At 40.9% G+C, this 20,460-nt stretch overlaps 1 protein-coding gene across 8 annotated transcripts in view; it reads right to left on the bottom strand.

Moving 5' to 3' along the window:
* The window catches only part of APC (APC regulator of WNT signaling pathway), a 202,775-nt gene that overhangs the window by 41,936 nt on the left and 140,379 nt on the right, over positions 1-20,460 (bottom strand). For 6 of the 8 annotated variants that reach the window (XM_039545887.1, XM_039545891.1, XM_039545888.1 and 3 more), the window contains 2 exons: positions 10,881-10,985; positions 2,149-2,262 (listed from right to left, as the gene is read on the bottom strand). In XM_039545887.1, the coding sequence (XP_039401821.1) occupies positions 2,149-2,262; positions 10,881-10,985 (219 nt within the window). The remainder of the gene's footprint in view (positions 1-2,148; positions 2,263-10,880; positions 10,986-20,460) is intronic. The other 2 variants (XM_039545893.1, XM_039545894.1) reach the window with 2 other exon arrangements.

The raw sequence follows: 20,460 nt of genomic DNA, 5'->3' as shown, positions 1-20,460 counted from the left end.
TTTACACTGATCGTCTGCAGGCATGGCCACCTGCAACTCCCAGTGGCCACGGTTTTCCATTCCCGGCCAATGGGAGCTGTGGGAAGCGGTGGCCAGCACGTCCCTGTGGCCTGCACTGTTTCCCGCAGCACCCATTGGCTGGGAATGGCAAACTGCGGCCACTGGGAGCTGCAGACGGCCATGCTTGCGGACTGTTAATGTAAACAAACTGTCTTGCAGGCTGCCAGCAGATTACCCTGATGGGCCATGTGCGGCCCATGGGCTGCAGGTTGCCCACCACTTGTCTAGTGACTCTAGACCAGTGGGTCTCAACCTATTTACCATTGTGGGCCACATATGCGACCCACAATGTGTTATGTGGGCCGCATCCAATACTACCTGTATGGCCCCGAGAACGTCACGTGAGCTGCAGCTCTGTGCTGATTGGGCTGCAGGTTGAGAACCACTGCTCTAGACTAAGCTCTCATGGCCTGCTCTTAGCAGAGTTTACTTAGTGGACAGCATAGTCTACAATAATTGCATAAAATAAATAATAATGTATTCACTGGCATATGAGTGTTGTAAGGGTTCTCTGCAGAACTCCTCTGAAACCATGTCCCTGACATACTATGGATTCATTCTGGGAAAATCTCCCATCTCTAGATTATTTTATTTATTTATTTTAAAGAATCAACAACATAAAATTCAAGTACTGAGTTCTGAGACATTGGAGAGAAATAGTTTTGATGTCCAAAAATCCTACTGGTGACGTTGTGTCTCTTGAAGAAGGCTCAGACATTGAGTCTTCTTCAGACATTGCTAAACTAATATTTTTAGTCCTGCTCACAGGCGCCGACTCCGTGGGTGCTGCAGGGCTGGAGCATCCACAGGGAAAAATTAGCGGGTGCTCCGCCCCCACTGGCAGCCAAACTCCCCCCGCCCCCACCCCCTCCGCACCTTGTCTTCCCAAGTGCACTGCGTGCCCCCTCCTCCCCGCTTCCAGCGCTTTCTGCCCACTGCCTAACAGCTGTTTGACGGCACTCAGGACTTTCTGGGAGGGAGGGGGAGGAGTGGGGACACGGCCTGCTCCAGGGAGGAGGCAGTAAAGAGGCAAGGCAGGGGCAGGGACTTGGGGGAAGGGGGTGGAATTGGGGCGGGGCGAGGTGGTGGTTGAGCACCCATCGGGCAGAGGGGAAGTTGGTGCCTATGGTCCTGCTGATATGGAACCAATTTCTATCTACACTAGAAAGAAAATTGGAGGAAGCCTTCTCCACTTCTCCTACCCCACCATTTAAAAAAAAAATATTCTGTATAGATTGCACTTAACATTTCGAATACAATACTCTGTAAAGACTTAATGAAATGTTTAATGTAATCAATATATCTTTGCTACCTCTTTGGTACACAAATTGTGTGATTAATAGTAATGTTATAAATTTTTGCACTTTTAAATAATGAATATTTAATACAGAAAGTGGTTTTTCTGCCCAACACACAGTTCACAAAAAAAGGAACTCCTTAAAGTCTTTGCATTGATGTGTCTCATTTACCTGCTGCTAAGAACAAATGCATGCTGGAAATCTACTTTTGGCACAAAATGAGGTCCACTTGAACCTATCTTTTCATTTAAAAAATGGAAGTGAGGTTAGGAAATTTTACTGAAATGCTAAATTCCCAGTTTCCTTTAATTTAACACCTCTTCAGTCAAACGAGACTGTTTCTTTCACATACTGTAACTATGTTAGTGACACAATGTTGATTTAGCAGCATCAATGGCTCAGGTCACATTTTAGAAAGTTTCTCAAAAATGACATCTATTTCAAGAATTCAGTCTCGTATGAGCATTTCAAATACCAAAAAATTGGTCTTTTGGATGGGGCCATTTTCACCAATCATCTGGATCATCTAATAATAATACAAGATTTTAAGGTGCTCCAACAATTTCCTGCAATCAAATTTTATTCATTACAAATAATTCTACCAATGGGAATTCATATTTTCTTCTAAAATTGAAGGATTTTTAATGCATATTTTTAAAAGCCTGAGAAAAACTATTTAAAAAAATTAATTCCATGAAATTAGTATGTGTGGAAAGATCATTCAGTGAATATAATAGTACTGGTAGAAACAATGAAGTTATTGTATTAGTAAAAATGTAGCGTTAGCGACCTGTGGTTTGTAATCTTCGGTTACCTTGGTACCCAGATGACTTGTCAGTCTTCGAGGAACAGAATAGGTACTCATAACACTGGCTGTTTCATGGTCCATTCGAGCAGTTGAACCCTACAAGTTTAAAGAACAATGAGGTAGCATCCAAAAGTCTTTTACTGAAGGGCCAACTGTTGACTATTTTAGTTTCAGCATTTGACCATTTAGTCATGTTTGCAATCATAATTTGTCACCCTGTGTTTTAGTTAACAATACAGTTCCAATACAGTTTGGAAGTTACTTAAATAAAATTCACAAAGAGGGCTTATTACTCATTTGTCCCTTAATTCTCTCTCAAAGCAGTTCTACAAAATTAATTCTAATTATTGAATGAGTTTTAAAATAACTGCTTTTATCAAGAGAAAGGAGAACTGAAATAAACAACAACAACCAGCAGATAAAAGCAAGAACAAGGGACTACAAACCAGACTCTGCTTTTAGGCCAGTTTATACAGAACAAGTAGGAATTCTGCATCAGTGATATTACAGATCTGGACCCTGCTTCTCACAACCTCAACCACTTCAGAATACAACTAGTCATTCAAAAATTGACAAGGAAAGAGATTCTGTGGGGTCAAAAAGGAAAGCTGCTAGGCAAATCTGTGGTGGACACAGTTCTGGTTTGTCGAGCGAAAAGAGGTTAAACAGTGTTTTTTAACCTTTTTATTTATTGGAGACCCTCTAGAAAAACACTGTGGATGGGTGCCCCCTTTGGCTATAGCTTGACACCATCAAGTTGTCACCATCACTTTCTTTGTCCCCTTTGTCTCTTCCCTGTTCTTTATTCTTCTCTTTTCTTCTTCTTGTCCTATTTTTTTATTTTATGGCTTCTGTGTATATATATATTTTTTAAAGTTCATTCTAGTTGTTTGCTTCTGATCCCTGATAGTGCCCTTCTCATTCACTTAATGGAAGGTTACATGCTCTTTAGGGCATCTAAGAGTAGCTCTATTGAGTTGGACTGCATGTTACCTCACGACTCAGCTGAGTGCCACAGCAGCAGAGAATTTTAGCTGAGTTGGTGCATGGGCCTGCAGACCTCTAGTAGGTGAGCTTCTCCCATAGTAGCTACCTACAATAGAATGAAGGCAGGAGACTTCCAAGGAGCTTCCCATCCTTTGACCTGTAGCTCTGGTAACACATTACTAATGGGACATAGTAAGGGGACGATGTATCCAAAATCATGCAGTCTCCACATTCAGGCCAGCAGCACAAAACAAAAACTTCTAGTTCTTCCAAAAGTTAAAAGATTAAATTCTCTCATGCTTTTTCTAGGCCTCTAGAAACCTCCCCCACTAGTTTTAGAGCTCCTTCGCCCTAAGGCATAAATGCTTTTCTTGCAGTTCATCAAAGGAACTCTTATACTGATCACAAGAGTCACAGCAGAGAGACGTTAGACACTCTTGCCCATCTGGGGCTGAATATTCTGCCTCTGCAGAAATCTCAGATCCCTGCTAGCCTGGACATCAGGAGGTAGGGATCTTGGATAGTTATTGCAATTTGCTTCTGTATTACCAGTGAAAATATTAACATAATCAGTCAGCGTCAGACGTTATTGATAAGACCAAAGGATAATAATCAAAATTTTATTGTTTTAAGATATGGCTATTTTTAGCAGCTTTTAAAAATTATGGCTATTCCCTATTTAAAACTAGAATAGGGAGTTAAAATCTTAATCTCAAACCCTACCACCAGGCTAAATGTTTAATAGAACTACACCAAATCAAATTCAAGTTTTTTATACTCTTAGCGAGCCTCTTTAGCTTTTTCTGTTCTCAAGTGGTTCCCTTCCTTCTCAGCAAACAAGTGAGAGTGATTAAAGAGAATCTGTTTAACAGAAGAGAGACATATCAAAGATACGTTGCATACTCGTACAGTGGGTACTGCGATAGAGACTTAGGCTTTGTCTGCACTAGCACTTTTATCGGTAAAACTTTTGTCGCCCAGGGATGTGAAAAAACCCACACTTCTGACCAACAGAAGTTTCACCAACAAATGCGCCAGTGTAGACGGAGCTATGTCAACGGGAGATGCTCTCCCACCAGCATAGCTCCTGCTGCTCATTGGGGTGGTTTAATTATGCTGGTGGGAGAGCTCTCTCCCATCAGCATAGAGCGGCCACATGAGAGACCTTACAGTGGCACAGTTGCAGTAGTACATCTATGCCACTGTAAGGTCTGTAGTATAGACATAGCCTTATACCAAAACCACACCAGTATACTGCCCATCTAACTAATTCTACCCTTTAGTCATCTAAAAATTAAACTAGAATCAATTGGCTGTTATATTAATTAAAATTTGTAGGTACTTGAAGGGTCTTAATGTTGAAAAAAACAAACAAACAAACAAACCCGAATTGTGGTGGAATCACAGATGCAAATCCTACAGGAAACATGTTATTTTACCAGATTAAGACACATTTAAAAGCCTGCACCAGAGTAATTTAAAATATTTTAAATGTAGTTTTTTTTTTTAAAAATATACTAGTTTTAAAAGATGATTCAAATTAGAAACAGAGAATGAGTAAGAAGTTCTTTAGTATGATCTTAGGCCAAAATTTTCAAATATAGGTGACTAAAGTTAATTACCTAAATTCTTATTTATGCACCAAAGATTGTCATAGATGCTGCGCACCCACCACTCCGTTGGCATTACGGGGGGCTATGGTGCTCAGTTTCTCTGAATATCTGACCACTGGCTAAGTGACCCCAATTCTGCAACTGATCGTGCAAAAAATAAAAATATATGTATAAAATTATTAGCATAATTTTTTAAATAAATTATTTTCAAACTATTTTATTCACTCAAGATCATTTTTTCCCAAACAAAACATTTTCTCAGACCTAATTAATAGCTGTTTTAAATGAAACCACGATTTCCTTGAAGTGCTTTATAAATAGCCAATACAGTGTAAGAAAAACAACTTAGTATTTCTTCCATTTATGGACAAACAGAAAATGATCACAACACAATTTTGAAAAACAATTAGACAATGAACATAATAATAATACTTAGACCTTCTTAACACCTTCCATTCAAGAATCTCAAAGTGCTTTACAAACATTAATGAATTAAGTCCTACAATATACTTGTGAGGCAGGGAAGTATTCTCATTTTAAAAACAGGGAAAACAAACACTGATCAGATAGTATGTAATGGAGCCAAAAATAGACTCTTGACTCCTCAGCCTGTGTTTTAGCAAGACCATCCCTGCCTACGGTATACAATTTGTTTGTGAATAAAAACAGTTCTACAGTACAACAGAATAAAGTGAAGTTACATATTGAATAGCAGAATAACTACTGCTCAGTTTGTAAATTCTATCAGACCCTACTTTTGGTACATAATCTCATTGTAAAATTTGCCCCAAATTTAGATTGTACAAAAACAAGGTTTTACAAAACTTGGAAATACTTCCATAATTTTTAAAAGTCCATCTGAAGCAGTTTTATAAACAAAAGGACCACCACTCCCCTGCAGTATTTGCCACTTAAACATTACAGAACTCTGAATTTGAGTGGGGAACTAACTATAAATAAAAGTTTCAGTTGGGGTTTGTCTACACAGGAAATCTTTTCAGTTATACTGAAATAAGAGTGGCTCTTTTCAGCTTAGCTTAAATAGCTTCTAAAGCAACATAAACTAAGGCCTGGTCTACACTACGAGTTTATCTCAAATTTAGCAGCGTTAAACTGAATTAACCCTGTACCCGTCCACACAATGAAGCCCTTTACTTCGATATAAAGGGCTCATAATATCGATATCTGTACTCCTCCCTGATGAGGGGAGTAGCGCTGAAATCAGTATTGCCATTTCAAAGTAGGGTTAGTGTGGCCACAATTCGACGGTATTGGCCTCCAGAAGCTATCCCACAGTGCACCATTGTGACCACTCTGGACAGCAATCGGAACTCGGATGCACAGGCCAGGTAGACAGGAAAAGCCCCGCAAACTTTTGAATTTCATTTCCTGTTTGCCCAGCGTGGAGCGCTGATCAGCACAGGTGACCATGCAGTCCCAGAATCAAAAAAGAGCTCCAGCATGGACTGTAGAGAGATACTGAATCTGATCTCTGTATGGGGAGATGAATCTGTTCTATCAGAACTCCGTTCCAAAAGACGAAATGCCAGAACATTTGAAAAAATCTCCAAGGCCATGATGGACAGAGGCCACAACAGGGGCTCAACACAATGCAGCGTGAAACTTAAGGAGCTGAGACAAGCGTACCAGAAAGCCAAAGAATCAAATGGACGCTCACGGAGGGAGGGGCGACTGACAACTGTAGCTATCCCACAGTTCCCGCACTCTCTGAAAACCATTTGAATTTTGGGCTGAGGTCCCAAAGCCTGAAGGGTCAAAAACATTGTCGCGGGTGGTTCAGGGTATATGTCATCACCCCCCCCAATCTGTGAAAACAAAGGGAAAAAAATCGTTTTTCGCCTTTTTTCACTGTCACCGTATGTCTATTGGATGCTGCTGGCAGATATGGTGCTGCAGCGCTACACAGCAGCATCCCCTTGCCTTGCCTTGTGGATGGCAGATGGTACAGTATGACTGATACCTGTCATCATCCCGTGGGTGCTGCTGGCTGGCCTCGGTGAGGTCGGCCGGGGGTACCTGGGCAAAAAAGGGAATGACTCCAGGTCATTCTCTTCTTTAAGTTTTGTCTAATGGAGATTCAGTCCTGCCTGGAATATCATGGCAGCTGGAGGCTTCTGCCTCAGGCTGCTCTCCCAGTCAGCAGCACCGCACGGTCGCGCCTACTCCAGCCTACTCCTTGCTACCAGGGCTCACAATCAGATACTTAGATCTCTACATTTTGCTGCAAATAAAAAAATTAAGCTGCCGTTTAGAACTGTCCCCCAGCATACATATCCTGGGACATTTTGTATTTTACCAGTGTCAACCAAAGGCCCACACACAAATGGAGATTCAGTCCTGCCCGTGCTTCTATCCTAGCGCTTGTCACAGATTCCCATTTTCAGCTATAGGCTGAGCAAGTGCAGAATGGTGGTTCACTCTACTTCACTGTAAGCCAACCGCTCTCCCCTCTCCCCTTTGATCTCTGCGTGCAGTAAAGTCAGTGTTGTTTCTTATTCACGCATTCTTTATTACTTCATCACACAAATGTGTGGGGGGGGGGGGAGATAACTGCCACGGTAGCCCAGGAAGGGTGGGGGAGAAGGGAAGCAATGGGTGGGGTTGTTGCAGGGGCACCCCCTAAAATGGCATGCAGCCCATCATTTCTGCGGGATGTCTGGGGCTCTCTGGTTCTTTAGTAGGCTTGCCTGATATTCTAGGCAGGACTGACTCTCCATTAGACAAAACTTAAAGAAGAGAATGACCTGGGGAGGCATTCCCATTTTTGTCCAGGCGCTCCTGACCGACCTCACCGAGGCCGGCCAGGAGCACCCATGACAGCAGCAGACGGTACAGTATGACTGGTAACTGTCATTGCCAACTTGCAAAGCAGCAGGCGGTACAGTAGGGCTGGTAACCGTCTTTGCTAACTTGCAAAAGGCAAGGGGATGCTGCTGTGTAGCGCTGCAGTACCGCGTCTGTCAGCAGCATCCAGTAGACATATGGTGACAGTGAAAAAAGGCTGAACAGGCTCCATGGTTGCCATGTTATGGCGTCTGCTCGGGCAATCGAGGGAAATGGGTGTGAAATGATTGTCTGCCGTTGCTTTCACGGAGGGAGGATTGACTGACGACATTTACCCATAACCACCCGCGACAAATTTTTGGCCTCATCAGGCATTGGGCTCCCAACCCAGAATTCCAATGGGCAGGGGAGACTGCGGGAACTATGAGATAGCTATGGGATAGCTACCCACAGTGCAACGCTCCAGAAGTCGACGCTAGCCTCGGTACATGGACGCACACCACTGAATTAATGTGCTTAGTGTGGCCGTGTGCACTCGACTTTATACAATCTGTTTCCAAAAATCGATTTCTGTAAAATCTGAATAATCCCGTAGTGTAGACATATCCTTAGTCACAAAAAGTCATTCTGATTCTAGAATAAGTGTCCACATGGGGAATTACACTGGTATAACTATAGCAGTTTAAATTCACACCTTTCATTATACAAGTATAACTTTTCCATAGAGACAAGCCCTTATTTCCCTTGTCCAAGATGAGAGAAATTAAAAAATTAAGCAAGTTTGTAAACAGTGAAAAGTATAGTAGACATCTACAATTCTTTCAGTTTTAATAATCTAAGGTATAATTATTAATATATGGCTAATACTATTTTTATGTTGACAGCATCTCTTTCAACTCAACTTGATTTCAAGTTGTGATCTCAGGGTTACACACACAGTGTATTTTTTTTATTCAAAATGTGCCAAAAATGTTACACTATTGATAAATTGTAATATGTGCGTTCTACCCAAGAAGGTAAAAATGGCAAGTTGGAAACGCTAGATATTAAAGCCCATTATGGTGCAGACAGAAATAGCATATATTTTTCCATTCTGTCCCAACAATTATATCAACCCTGACCTGGACAGGCTATTTTCTTCAGAGCTTAGAGGTAGTTAACATGCTAACTGAGTCTTTTGGCCCCTTCTACTTTGAGGTTGCTAAGAGGCCCAAATCAAACCCAATTATCTTTATTACTGGTGCACTAAAGACTGAACTGAAAGCACTACTACAGAAAATAGGTAGCAACTGATTTGGCAAACTGGCAAGAGACCAAAGTTGATAACTTACATGCTTCTTGTGTAGACTCTCTTCTCTCCCCAATTCTCATGTGCGCTCCCTCCCTCCACCCACCTTGCTTCAATCCCATTCTTGTGTAGCATCTTTCCCTACAATTTCCCCTTTTATTCTCCTTCCTTTTAATCTTATATTCTTTCATGCCCTTGTTGTTTCATCTGTGCTTTATTTTTTCTTCCTTTATATTGTTTTCCTGTATTTTGATGCAGTTTACTAATAAAGCAGTGAAATTCATTAAAATCCTAAAGACAGGTTGCAAAAATCAAGATTTTAGTAAAGTTCATTTTGCTGTCAGCACAGTACAGCAGAGCAGAGGATGTGAGGTGGTACAGAAGAGAACATGACTGAGTCCTGAAAAATACTGTCCCCAATGGGCAAATCTTCAATTCGCATTGCTCATCTTACTGCAAAACTAGCTAGCCCCAAACAATTAGGTTGATTTTTTTTTTGCACTCTATTTAATCCTCATTGCTCAAGGATACAAGGTGGATTGATCTGGGTTCCCAGAAATAAAACACTAGTGCCCAATCCATTAAGCCTCCTTTTCCTACCCTTGCACTAAAAGTAAATAATCCCCTTATGTCTCATAGCAGCACAAATTCAAATCCCACAGCCATAGTATTTTCCTCCTGTAGCTTGATATTAACTCAAAACTGCTCAAATTCTATGCCCCAAACATCAAAGTAAGAGAGCTACTCCTTAACTGATATGATTCTTCCTGGGTACAAGACAGGCACTCCTTTCCTCCCCCTCCAAAAAATCTCTCTTGTGCAAAATAACTTCCCATTCACACGAGAAAGAACATGTGGCCACAATGCATGAATTATTTAAACACATTATGCTTTCAGCCCAAAAGCATCACTGAACTATTTTTTCTCCTTTAAAATAATGCTGTCATCAGGATTAGAGTAGGGGCCTCAGGCAACTGCTCAGATGTAGCAAAGAGAATTGGGTTCCAAACTGTGATCAAATATATCTTAATAGAAAAATTATGGACTGTGCTTAATGTTTAATCTAATGAAATATTTGAGCCATACCACAGACATAATCCTTCTCACAAATCATTGTGTGTATGATGCTTTAAAAGGGATTGAAATAATTCCACAAACACAAAGTAAGAAACAGAAAAATCTTACATATGAATTGCACTGTTATATTATTGTTTGAGGTTATGAGAATCTGAATTACTAAAATGAAAGTCTGAGCAATACTTGGAGATAATGAAACAAGTTGTATTACAGCACAGTAAAATAAATCAATATATTAAATTATTTAGTCAAAGAAAACTATCCCATCTCTTGATGAATATTAAATAAATTTACATTTAAAGAATTTAGTGTAGTCTTAAATTTCACCCTGTAATATATTTCAGTATTAAAGGAATAGCAATGACAAATATGAAATGAGAATGTACATAACCCTTCAGCACACATGCAGGAGATGATCTCTGATGAGATTTTTGGTTCCAGGGGTTTATGTAATGCATTTAACTAAGAACAGGAATTATTTGTAATTACAATAATATTTGTAATTATTTATAATGAGAAACTTGTCACTTAATTTTTTAAATAGTGGTGTTTTCAGTGATCATTTCTGAACTGAAATTTTTGAGTAAATTCCATCATTAAATCATAACAAACACAAATAGCTACAAATAAGAAAAAATATTTTTTCTACGAAACTATTTGCTTATCCCCGGTTAAACGTATCCGTGTTAACCATTTTAAACAAAAGAAAATAGAGTTTTGTGTTACGGAATATTTAAATATTCCATCTCATTAAAATATCCTTTGTAACAGCTTTCTTCCCTCCCAACGGAAATAAAAGAAAAATGTCAGCCTTTTCAGAATTAATACATCTGAAGAAATCCATTGAAGCACAATTACATAGCTAGAGCAGAATTTCCAGATCACACCCATAAAAGTGACATTTTTTATATTTAAAAATGTTACCAAATAAATATTTACTTTACCTGACCACTACCAGTAGTTGCCATGCTGATTTCTGCTGCTCCTTGACCTTCATTCTGCCTCTCTGCTTCATGTGAGCCTGAATCATGCTTGCTCTGAGGTGCCCTCTGTTAATGCAAGAGTTTATGGCATTACATATAGAAATGGAGTACACTTTATCAGTCAAAGCTTTCTAAGCTGTGAATGCATCAATGTCGTAGCTTCAGAAAGCCATTGAACTGTGCTTTGTATTTCATAACCTCTAGCCTCAATAATTAGCAGCTGAGACTGACTGTCTTAGCGAAATTGCAAGATGAAAGTGAAGCATGTCCTCTGAGGATTATAGCCCTGTAAGACAAAGGATTTGCTGTGAGACACAGAAATACCATCCTCCACCAGCTGTGCTCACATCACTATCAGAAGTATAACAGAATTGGAGCAAACAACTGTCTCCTCTGCAATGTCACACAATCTATGCATTTACTGGAGGCTAAGGCTAGTACAGTTAAATTATTACTTAAACTTCACAACCAAATACAAACACTTTCTGGGTGGATAGAATGATACACAGACAGTATATCTATACCATACTAAAGGAATCCACATTTTATTGTTAATGTGAGCAACACAAGTGTATCCATTTTAATGTGAATAAAGTTTTAACAATATGCTCATGCTGAACCTAATCATTGTCTACCAAAATAAATTTACTGTGCTGTAACATAGTTAACATGCACTCGGGAACGTTTAGAGCACAACAGCAGAGTCCATGCAAACCACTTAGTTTGTGACACACTAATGTGGACTAAAATTTACTACATCCCTCTGGTGTGGACTAAAGCACCATGTAGACAAGTTCTTATAAAACACTGGTGAGATCACACCTAGAATACTGTGTTCAGTTCTCTAACACTAAAGAACTGTTGATAACTCAGAAGGAATTCAGAAAATAGCAATTAAAATGATTATGTAAATAAATACAAGAAAGTGATTTAGGAATAATGATTAGAAGAATGAAATACATATAGTTTAAAGATGGAAGATGAATTATATAGGTGGAACAAAGGGATATTTAAAAAAAAAACCTGAGGTCCCATACCAGGAATACTTTTCTTATGGTTACACCTGTTAGAGTGTGAAATAGTCTCAAAAAGCGCTTTGGGACAAGTCCCATGTGACACAGCAGTACATTTTAAGCAAGATACAACAGAAATCCAAGTACGTCTACATGAAAATAAAAGGACAACTATTTCAAACACACCCGATTGTCAAGTCTGAAAAACCTGACTGTCCTCCACCTGGATCACTACAACTTAAAAAAAGGAGGAAATCATCCCCCTCTGCTGGAGCTTCTCCTTTCTGACTGCTTAGTTATCATTGATCTTCCCCACTGTGGATTCACTCTCTTATGGCATGCCTTTTTGGTAGCAAATCCTTTAAATTTGGGAAGGAGAAGCTGCTGAAGCTCAGAAGTGGCCATTTTACATGTGGCTATTGCAGGCTGCACCTGGGTTAATATCAGTATTACCACCCCCAAACACTGAAAAAAAAAATCACGAGTCAACCTCCAAAAATCCTAATTAAAATAAAAGATTAAATCATTTTTAATCTATCTGATTGCTGAACTTCCCCTACCTACCAATATGTGTGAGAGACAATCACAATGTTGTCAAGTCTCCCCAGTTTATAGTAAGAAAGAAGATTCTGGCCCCCAGTACAAGAACTCTAGCTAGAGAAGAGGTGAGCAAACTATGGCCCGCAGGACCGCCCTGCCTGGCTCTTAACCTCCCGGCCAGGGAGGCTAGCCCCTGGCCCCTCCCCTGCTTCCCCCTCCCCGCTGCAGCCTCAGCTCACCGTGCCGCCAGTGCTCTCGTGGCGGGGCTGCGAGCGCCTGCCGGGCAGGGCGGCGGAATGGCTGGCTCTGGCCAGGCAGTGCGGCTGCCAGACATGCTACTCTGAGTATGGTAAGGGGGCGGAGAGTGGGGGGGTTGGATAAGGGGCAGCGGGTCCCGGGGGGCAGTCTAAGGGACACGGAGCAGGGGGCAGTTGGATGGGGTGGAGGTTTGGGGTGGGGGACAGTCAGGAGATGGGGAACAAGGGGGTTAGATAGGTGTGGGAGTCCCGGGGGCCTGTCAGGGGGCAGGGAGTGGGGGGGGGAGTTGGAGTGGGGTCCCGGGCAGGGGGGGGCAGTTAGGGGTGGGGGTTCCTGGGAGGGGGCGGTCAAGGGACAAGCAGCAGGGGGGGTTGGATGGGTCGGGAGTTCTGAGGGGGGCACTCAGGAGGCAGGAAGTGGGAGGGAGCGGATGGGATGGGGGCGGAGGCCAGGCTGTTTGGGGAGGCACAGCCTTCCCTACCTGGCCCTCCATACAGTTTTGGAACCCCGATGTGGCCCTCAGGCCAAAAGGTTTGCCCACCCCTGGGCTAGAGGATCCAACTGAGACTGAGCTAGGCATTGTACAAACACAGAGTAAGAAATAGCTCCTGCCCCGAAGAGTTTACAATCTAGAACAAAGCATGGTGATGAGTTTAACAAGTGGGAGCTGGAACTGGGACTCAAATATCCATTAGATGGGAATAACTTTTAATCTCTGCTGAACTGGGCAAGATTTAGACGGATGACCTAGAGGTGAAAACCTTTATTGCTCATTAGCTATGCCCTGAGACAGCTGGTGAGAATGAGCCTTGCTTTCTGGAAAGATACGTTTATTAAACCAAGTTCTGACTTTTTTGGAACTCCCTGGGTCTTCCACACTTTGAACACATGGCAAAATTTCATACACTTGCTCCGTAGCTCAACTACATTCTCAGTCTGCTACACCTTGTTCTTAAAGAGACAGCTCGCATTAACCAAAACCACACACAAAATTAAACAGTAAAACAAATGTTAACGAAACGTCCAAATTCACTTCTAAACATGTTCTACAACATCTCCTTCCAGATGATGTCATGATATCCTCTCACACTGAGGATACCCCTGCAGAGGAGGGGACCCCAGTTATTAGGAAGAAACAAGTGATAGTAATGGGGGATCTGATTATTAGAAATATTGTGATGACCAAAAGAACTGCACGGTGAATTGCCTGCCAGATATGAAGGTTGTGGACCTCTTGAGACATCTAAATAGACTTATGTGCAATGCTCAGGAGCAGCCAGTGGTCATGTAGGTACCAATGACACAGGGGAGGTAATAGAGAGGTCCTCAAGGCCAATTTTAGGCTGCTAGGTAAGAGATTAAAGTCTAGGAAATCCAGGGTAGCATTCTCTGAAACCCTTCCAGTTCTATGCATAGGGCTAGATAAACAGGCAGAACTGCAGGATTTCAATGAGTGAATGAGACAATGGTGTTGTGAAGAGGGATTTAGGTTTATTAGGAACCGGGGAAACTTTTGGGAAAGGAGGACCCTATACTGCAGGGGTCGACAACCTTTCAGAAGTGATGTGCTGAGTCTTCATTTATTCGCTTTAATTTAAGGTTTCGCATGCTGGTAATACATTTTAATGTTTTTTTGGAAGGTCTCTCTCTATAAGTTTATATATATAACTAAACTATTGTTGTATTGTAAAATAAACAAGGTTTTCAAAATGTTTAAGAAGCTTCATTTAAAATTAAATTAAAGTGTTGATCTTATGCCGCCAGCCCGCTCAGCCCGCTGCTGGTCTGGGGTTCTGTTCACCTAGGCCGGCAGCAGGCTGAGCGGGGCCTGCAGCCGGGACCCCAGCTGGCAAGGGTCCGGCAGCTAGAACCCCAGACCGGCAGCAGGCTGTGCGGGGCCGGCGGCTGGGACCCCAGACCGGCAGTTTTGTTCTCACTTGCGGGTGACAATGTAATTAAGACGTGGGCAGCATTATCTCCCATAAATATAAACAAACTTGTCTCTCTTAATAATTGGCTGAACAAGAAGTAGAACTGAGTGGACCTGTTGTCTCTAAAGTTTTACATTGTTTTATTTTTGAGTGCAGTTATGTAACAAAAAAAATCTATATTTGTAAGTTGCGCTTTCATGATAAAGAGATTGCACTATGATACATGTATGAAAAATACTATTTCTTTTGTTTATCATTTTTACAGTGCAAATATTTGTAATAAAAAAAGTGAGCACTGTACACTTTCTATTGTGTTGTAATTGAAATCAATATTTGAAAATGTAGAAAAACATCCAAAAAAATTAATAAATTTCAATTAGTATTCTATTGTTTAACAGTGTGATTAAAACTGCAATTAATCATGATTCATTTTTTAATCATGATTAATTTGAGTTAAATGCATGAGTTAACTATGATTATAGCTATATAAACGAGAAGAAAACAAGAAAAGAAGTGGGACCACTAAGCACTGAGGATGGGGTGGAGATTAAAGATTATTTAGGCATGGCCCAACATATAAACAAATACTTTGCCTCAGTTTTTAATTAGGTTAATGAAGAGTTTAGGGGTAGTGGCTAATGGCTATGAGGTATGGAGGTAGAAATTACCACATCCAAGGTGGAAGTCAAATTCAAACAGTTTAATGGTACTAAATCAGGAGGCCTAGATAATCTCCATCCAAGACTATTAAAGGAAATGGCACATGAAATTGCAAGCCCACTAGCAAGTATTTTTAATGAATTTGTAAACTCGGAGGTCATACCCTTTGATTGGAGAATTGATAATACACTTCCTATTTTTAAGAAAGAGAAAAAAAGGTGATCCAGAAAACTACACGCCTGTTAGTTTGACCTCAATTGTATGCAAGGTCTTGGAAGAAACTTTGAAAGAGAAAGTAGTTACAGTTATAGAGGTGAATGGTGATCGGGATAAAACATAAAAAAGGTAGGTCATGCCAGACCAAACAGATCTCCTTCTTTCAGAAGATAACTGACTTTTTTAGACAAAGAAAATGCAGTAGATCTAGTCTACCTGGATTTCTGCATGGCATTTGATACAGTTCCACATGGGAAATTATTAGTTAAATTGGAGAAGATGGGGATTTATATTAGAATTGAAAGGTGGATAAGGAACTGGTTAAAGGGGAGATACAACTGGTCATACTGACAGGTACACTGTCAGGCTGGAGGGAGGTTACTAGTGAGTTCCTCAGGGATTGGTCTTGGGACCAATCTTATTTAACATTTTTATTACTGACATTGGCACAAAAAGTGAGAGTATTCTAATAAAATTTGCAGATGACACAAAGTTGGATGGTATTGCCAATACAGAGGAGGACTAGAATATCATACAAGAAGATCTGGATGACCTTGTAAACTGGAGGAATAGAAATGGGATGAAATTTAACAGTGCAAAGTCATGCATTTAGGGACTAACAACAAGAATTTTTGCTATATACTAGAGACTTATCAGTCAGAAACAACAGGGGAAGAGAAAGACCTGAATGTATGGTTGATCATAGGATGACTATGAGCCACCAGTGTGATGTGGCCGTGAAAAAAGCTAATGCAGTCCTAGGATGCATTAGGCGAGGTATTTCCAGTAGAGACATGGAAGTGTTAGTACCATTATACAAGGCACTGCTGAGACTGCATCTAGAATACTGTGTGCAAGTCTGGTCTCCCATGTTTAAGAAAGATGAATTCAAACTGATACAGGTGCAGAGAAGGGCCACTAGAATTATTCGAGGAAAGGAAAACCTACCTTATGAGAAGAGACGCAAGGATCTTGACTTGTTTAGCCTAACAAAAAGAAGGCTGAGGGGAGATATGATTGCTCTCTATAAATACGGAGTAAAAAATACCAGGGATACCATCAATATGTTTAAGCTCAAAATTAGGTAAAGGGTTCTAACCATCAGAGGAGTGAAGTTCTGGAACAGCCTTCTAAGGGGAGCAGTAGGGACAAAAAACCTAAATGGCTTCAGACTGAGCTTGGTAAGTTTTTGGAAGGGATAGTATGATGGGACTGCCTATGATGGTCTGTGGCCCATCGGCGACTGCCAGTAGCAAAAATCCCCAACAGCTGGAGATGGGATTCTATATGGGGAGGGCTCTTAGTTATTATAGAGAATTCTTTTCCAGGTATCTGCCTGGTGGGTCTTGCCCACATGCTCAGGGTTTAACTGACTGCCATATCTGGGGTTGGGAAGGAATTTTCCCTCAGATCAGATTGGCAGAGACCGGGGGGGTGGGGGGGAACGGGGGATTTTCGCCTTCCTCTGCAGCATGGGGCATGAGTCACTTGCAGGTTTAAATTAGTGTAACTTGAAGTCTTTAAACCATTATTTGAGGACTTCAGTAACTCAGCCAGGGCCTAGGAGTTTATTTACAGGAGTGGGTGAGTGAGGTTCTGCGGTCTGAAATGTGCAGGTCAGACTAGATCAGGGGTTCTCAAACTTCATTGCGCCACGACTCCCTTCTGACAACAAAAAATACTATACAATCCCAGGAGCCTGAGCCCGCCCAAGTCCCACCACCCCAGGTAGGGAAGGGGTAAAAGCTGAAGCCTAAAGGCTTCAGACCCAGTTGGGGGCCTGTAACCTGAATCCCACCGCCCAGAGCTGAATCCCTCTGGCTTTGGCTTCGGCCCTGGGCAGTAGGGCTTGGGCTTTGGCCCCGAGCTCCTGCAAGTTTAAGCCATCCCTGGCAACCCCATTAAAATGGGATCCTGACCCACAGTTTGAGAACCACTGGACTAGATGATAATGATGGTCCTGTCTGACCTTAAAGTCTATGAGTCTAACTTCTGTTTGTGAGAAAGACAAGCTTCGGAGCTTACACAGAGCTCTCCTTCAGGTCTGGGCAATGCACTCAAAGTGTCACAGCTAAATACAGATTGTTTAGCCTAAGTAGTTAATACATATTTAATGGGATCATTCTAAGTGACCTGTCCAGTAAACACCTCTCCAGTCACAGGGAGGGAAAAGAGAGGGGGAAAAAAAACCTGGGTGTGGGTGTGAGTTAGTGAGTTACAGATTGTTGTAATAAGCCATAATCCAGTGTCTCTATTCAGTCCATGATTTTTAGTGTCTAGCAAAGTTATGAATTTAAGCTCCCATGCTCATCTTTTGAAGGCGTTGTGCAGGTTTCCTTTGAGGATGAGGACTGAGAGGTCAAATATAGACTGATCGCTTTGTGAAAGATGATTATGTGTTTTTTCTTTTATTCTTTTTCTCTGAGAGTTCATTTGAGAGCATAGTGATTGTCTCATTTCACCCATATAGTTGTTACTTGGGCATTTAATGCACTGGATGAGGTATTCCATATGTTATGATAGTGTGTGGACTGATGGATCTTGAAAGGTGTGTCACCCAGACATCCCGAAAGAACCTGCTTCAATATAGAAATAAACCCCCTCCCCGACTGCACACCCCTATTTGTCACCTAGCACCCCACACTGGAGCCCATATAAGGTATCATTAAACAATTACAACCCATATTCAATGGGGACCACATCCTGAAAAAAGTCTTTCCAGACCCCCTCTTCTGGCCTTCATACAACCCTCCAAACTCTCCTACTTCATCATCAGAAGCGAATTCTCCACAGACCAGGACACATCAACTCAAAACAGCACCAGACCCTGCCAGAACAACAGATCCAAAATCTGTAGACATATCTCCACTGCTACAATGATCAACACCCCCACAACACGCCTTTCAAGATCCAGGGGTCAGACACATAGCTATCACAACATGTGGTGTACCTCAGCCAGAGCGCTAAAGAAAGGTTCCAGACATTCCTGGCAATTACAGACTGGTAAGCCTATCTTTAGTACCAGGCAAATTGGCTGAAACTATAGTAAAGAACAGAATTATCAGAGACACAGAGGAAAACAATATGTTGGGGAAAAGTTAACAGCTTTTGAAAAGGGAAATCATGCCTCACCACCTATTAGAATTCAGTGATCCAGTGCTTAGCCACTGACTTCTACCAGTTCAATGGTTTGACTCTCTTTAAAACTTTGGCAGCACAATGTACTGCTTAATATTTTATTTATTTAATTTACATTATTTTAACAGCTTGTAGTAAGTTTAGACTTAACATAGGTTGTCAATTTTGAATTTAATTTTATTTGTAAAATGAAAAATATTTAATTGAAATCTAAACATCCAATTTAAATAAAAAATCAGATTAAAATTAAAAACTTGATTTTTATCCACTCTGGCCTTGGCTCTGTTATATTAGAAGCCTGGTTCTATTCCAATTACTGCCTGAAATAGTGCCGCTTGTGCAAGTTATCTTATCTGAAATGGATGAATAATAGTTATCCCTCAAGGTAGCAGTTTGAGACCCTGGCTCATAGTATGGGTTGTGAAATGCACAAAAATATCAACAGCAGTTGGTGGAAGAGCCTGGACTAGAACTCATAGCTACTGGGCTTGCAGGTTAGTGCACCTTCTACTAGAGTACAGGGCATTGCATGGGTGGAAACACACACACACACACACACACACACACACACACACACACACACACACACACACACACACACACACACACACACACACACACACACACACACACACACACACACACACACACACACACACACACACACACACACACACACACACACACACACACACACACACACCTCTTCCCTCCCCCACTCCTTCTTGAAATCTGTTCGTTGGAAGCTTTTATCATCACCGTGCTGATTGACTAGCAATAGCTCTAATTTTGAACAACAGTGACTAATCATTTGCAAAGGTAGTCGGCTGTTGGCTGCAACTGATGACTTTTCTGGGCAAAAATGAATTGTTACTTCACAATGCCCCTTGCCCATTTTATTTTTTTGAGTGTCAAACACTGCAGGTACACCCCCGTTCTGAAGATACCAAAAGAATAAATGTTTGTTTTACTGTATTTCACCACAGATACAAAAAGAATAGAAACAGAAAACAAAGGATACTGGATGAACAAAAAAATTGGGTCCAATCACTAGAATAAAACAAATGAAGCTGAATTTTGCTGCTGCTGAATCACAAAGAAAAATACTAGCCTGCCAAATCCCTAACAGCTGCAATTATTCATGCTGTATAAGAAAAACAGTGTAAAGCTTGATGAAAATAATCTCTGGGTAAAATAAATCCTTTTATCTTCTGTCTACAGCAATCAATATTATCCAATGAAAACACACTTATCCTACTACAAATTATGAATATTATGTTGGCAGTGTTTGTACCTGTACAGTAAATTAAAACAAGAAAGTAAAATATTTAAAGAAGGCACTTACAGCAAAATGGCTTTTTAAAAAAATTATCTGTATGCAAATTTACATTTGTACCTGCCAACCAAAACTGTTCATCTTTTGAGGTGCCCTCACTCAAAAATGTACTGCGAACAGAACAGGTAGATGGCTCCTAAATTCAGCATAAGCATTTCATTCCACAGAAAATATATGTAAAATGGGTCTTAAAGGCAGAAGTGGCACTGCCACCTCTGTAAGTAAAGGTTCCTGACACTTTTCATTATAATACCCCATTTTCACTTGCTTATAAAACTTTGCCAAATTTTAACCTTTTGGACTGAAATTTTCTATTTTGGCTGTCTCCTTTAGGTTGAATTTTTTTGGTATGATATATTACCTAAGCTTATACTACTAGTATCTATTGGTCTAAGATTCTACAAGGATAGAAGCCTTATATATGCCATAAAGATGTCAACCTAATGGCA

The sequence above is a fragment of the Mauremys reevesii genome, linkage group 6 (assembly GCF_016161935.1).
Source record: "Mauremys reevesii isolate NIE-2019 linkage group 6, ASM1616193v1, whole genome shotgun sequence".
Classification (NCBI taxonomy): domain Eukaryota; kingdom Metazoa; phylum Chordata; order Testudines; family Geoemydidae; genus Mauremys; species Mauremys reevesii.
This window is presented reverse-complemented; position numbering and strand designations above follow the sequence as displayed.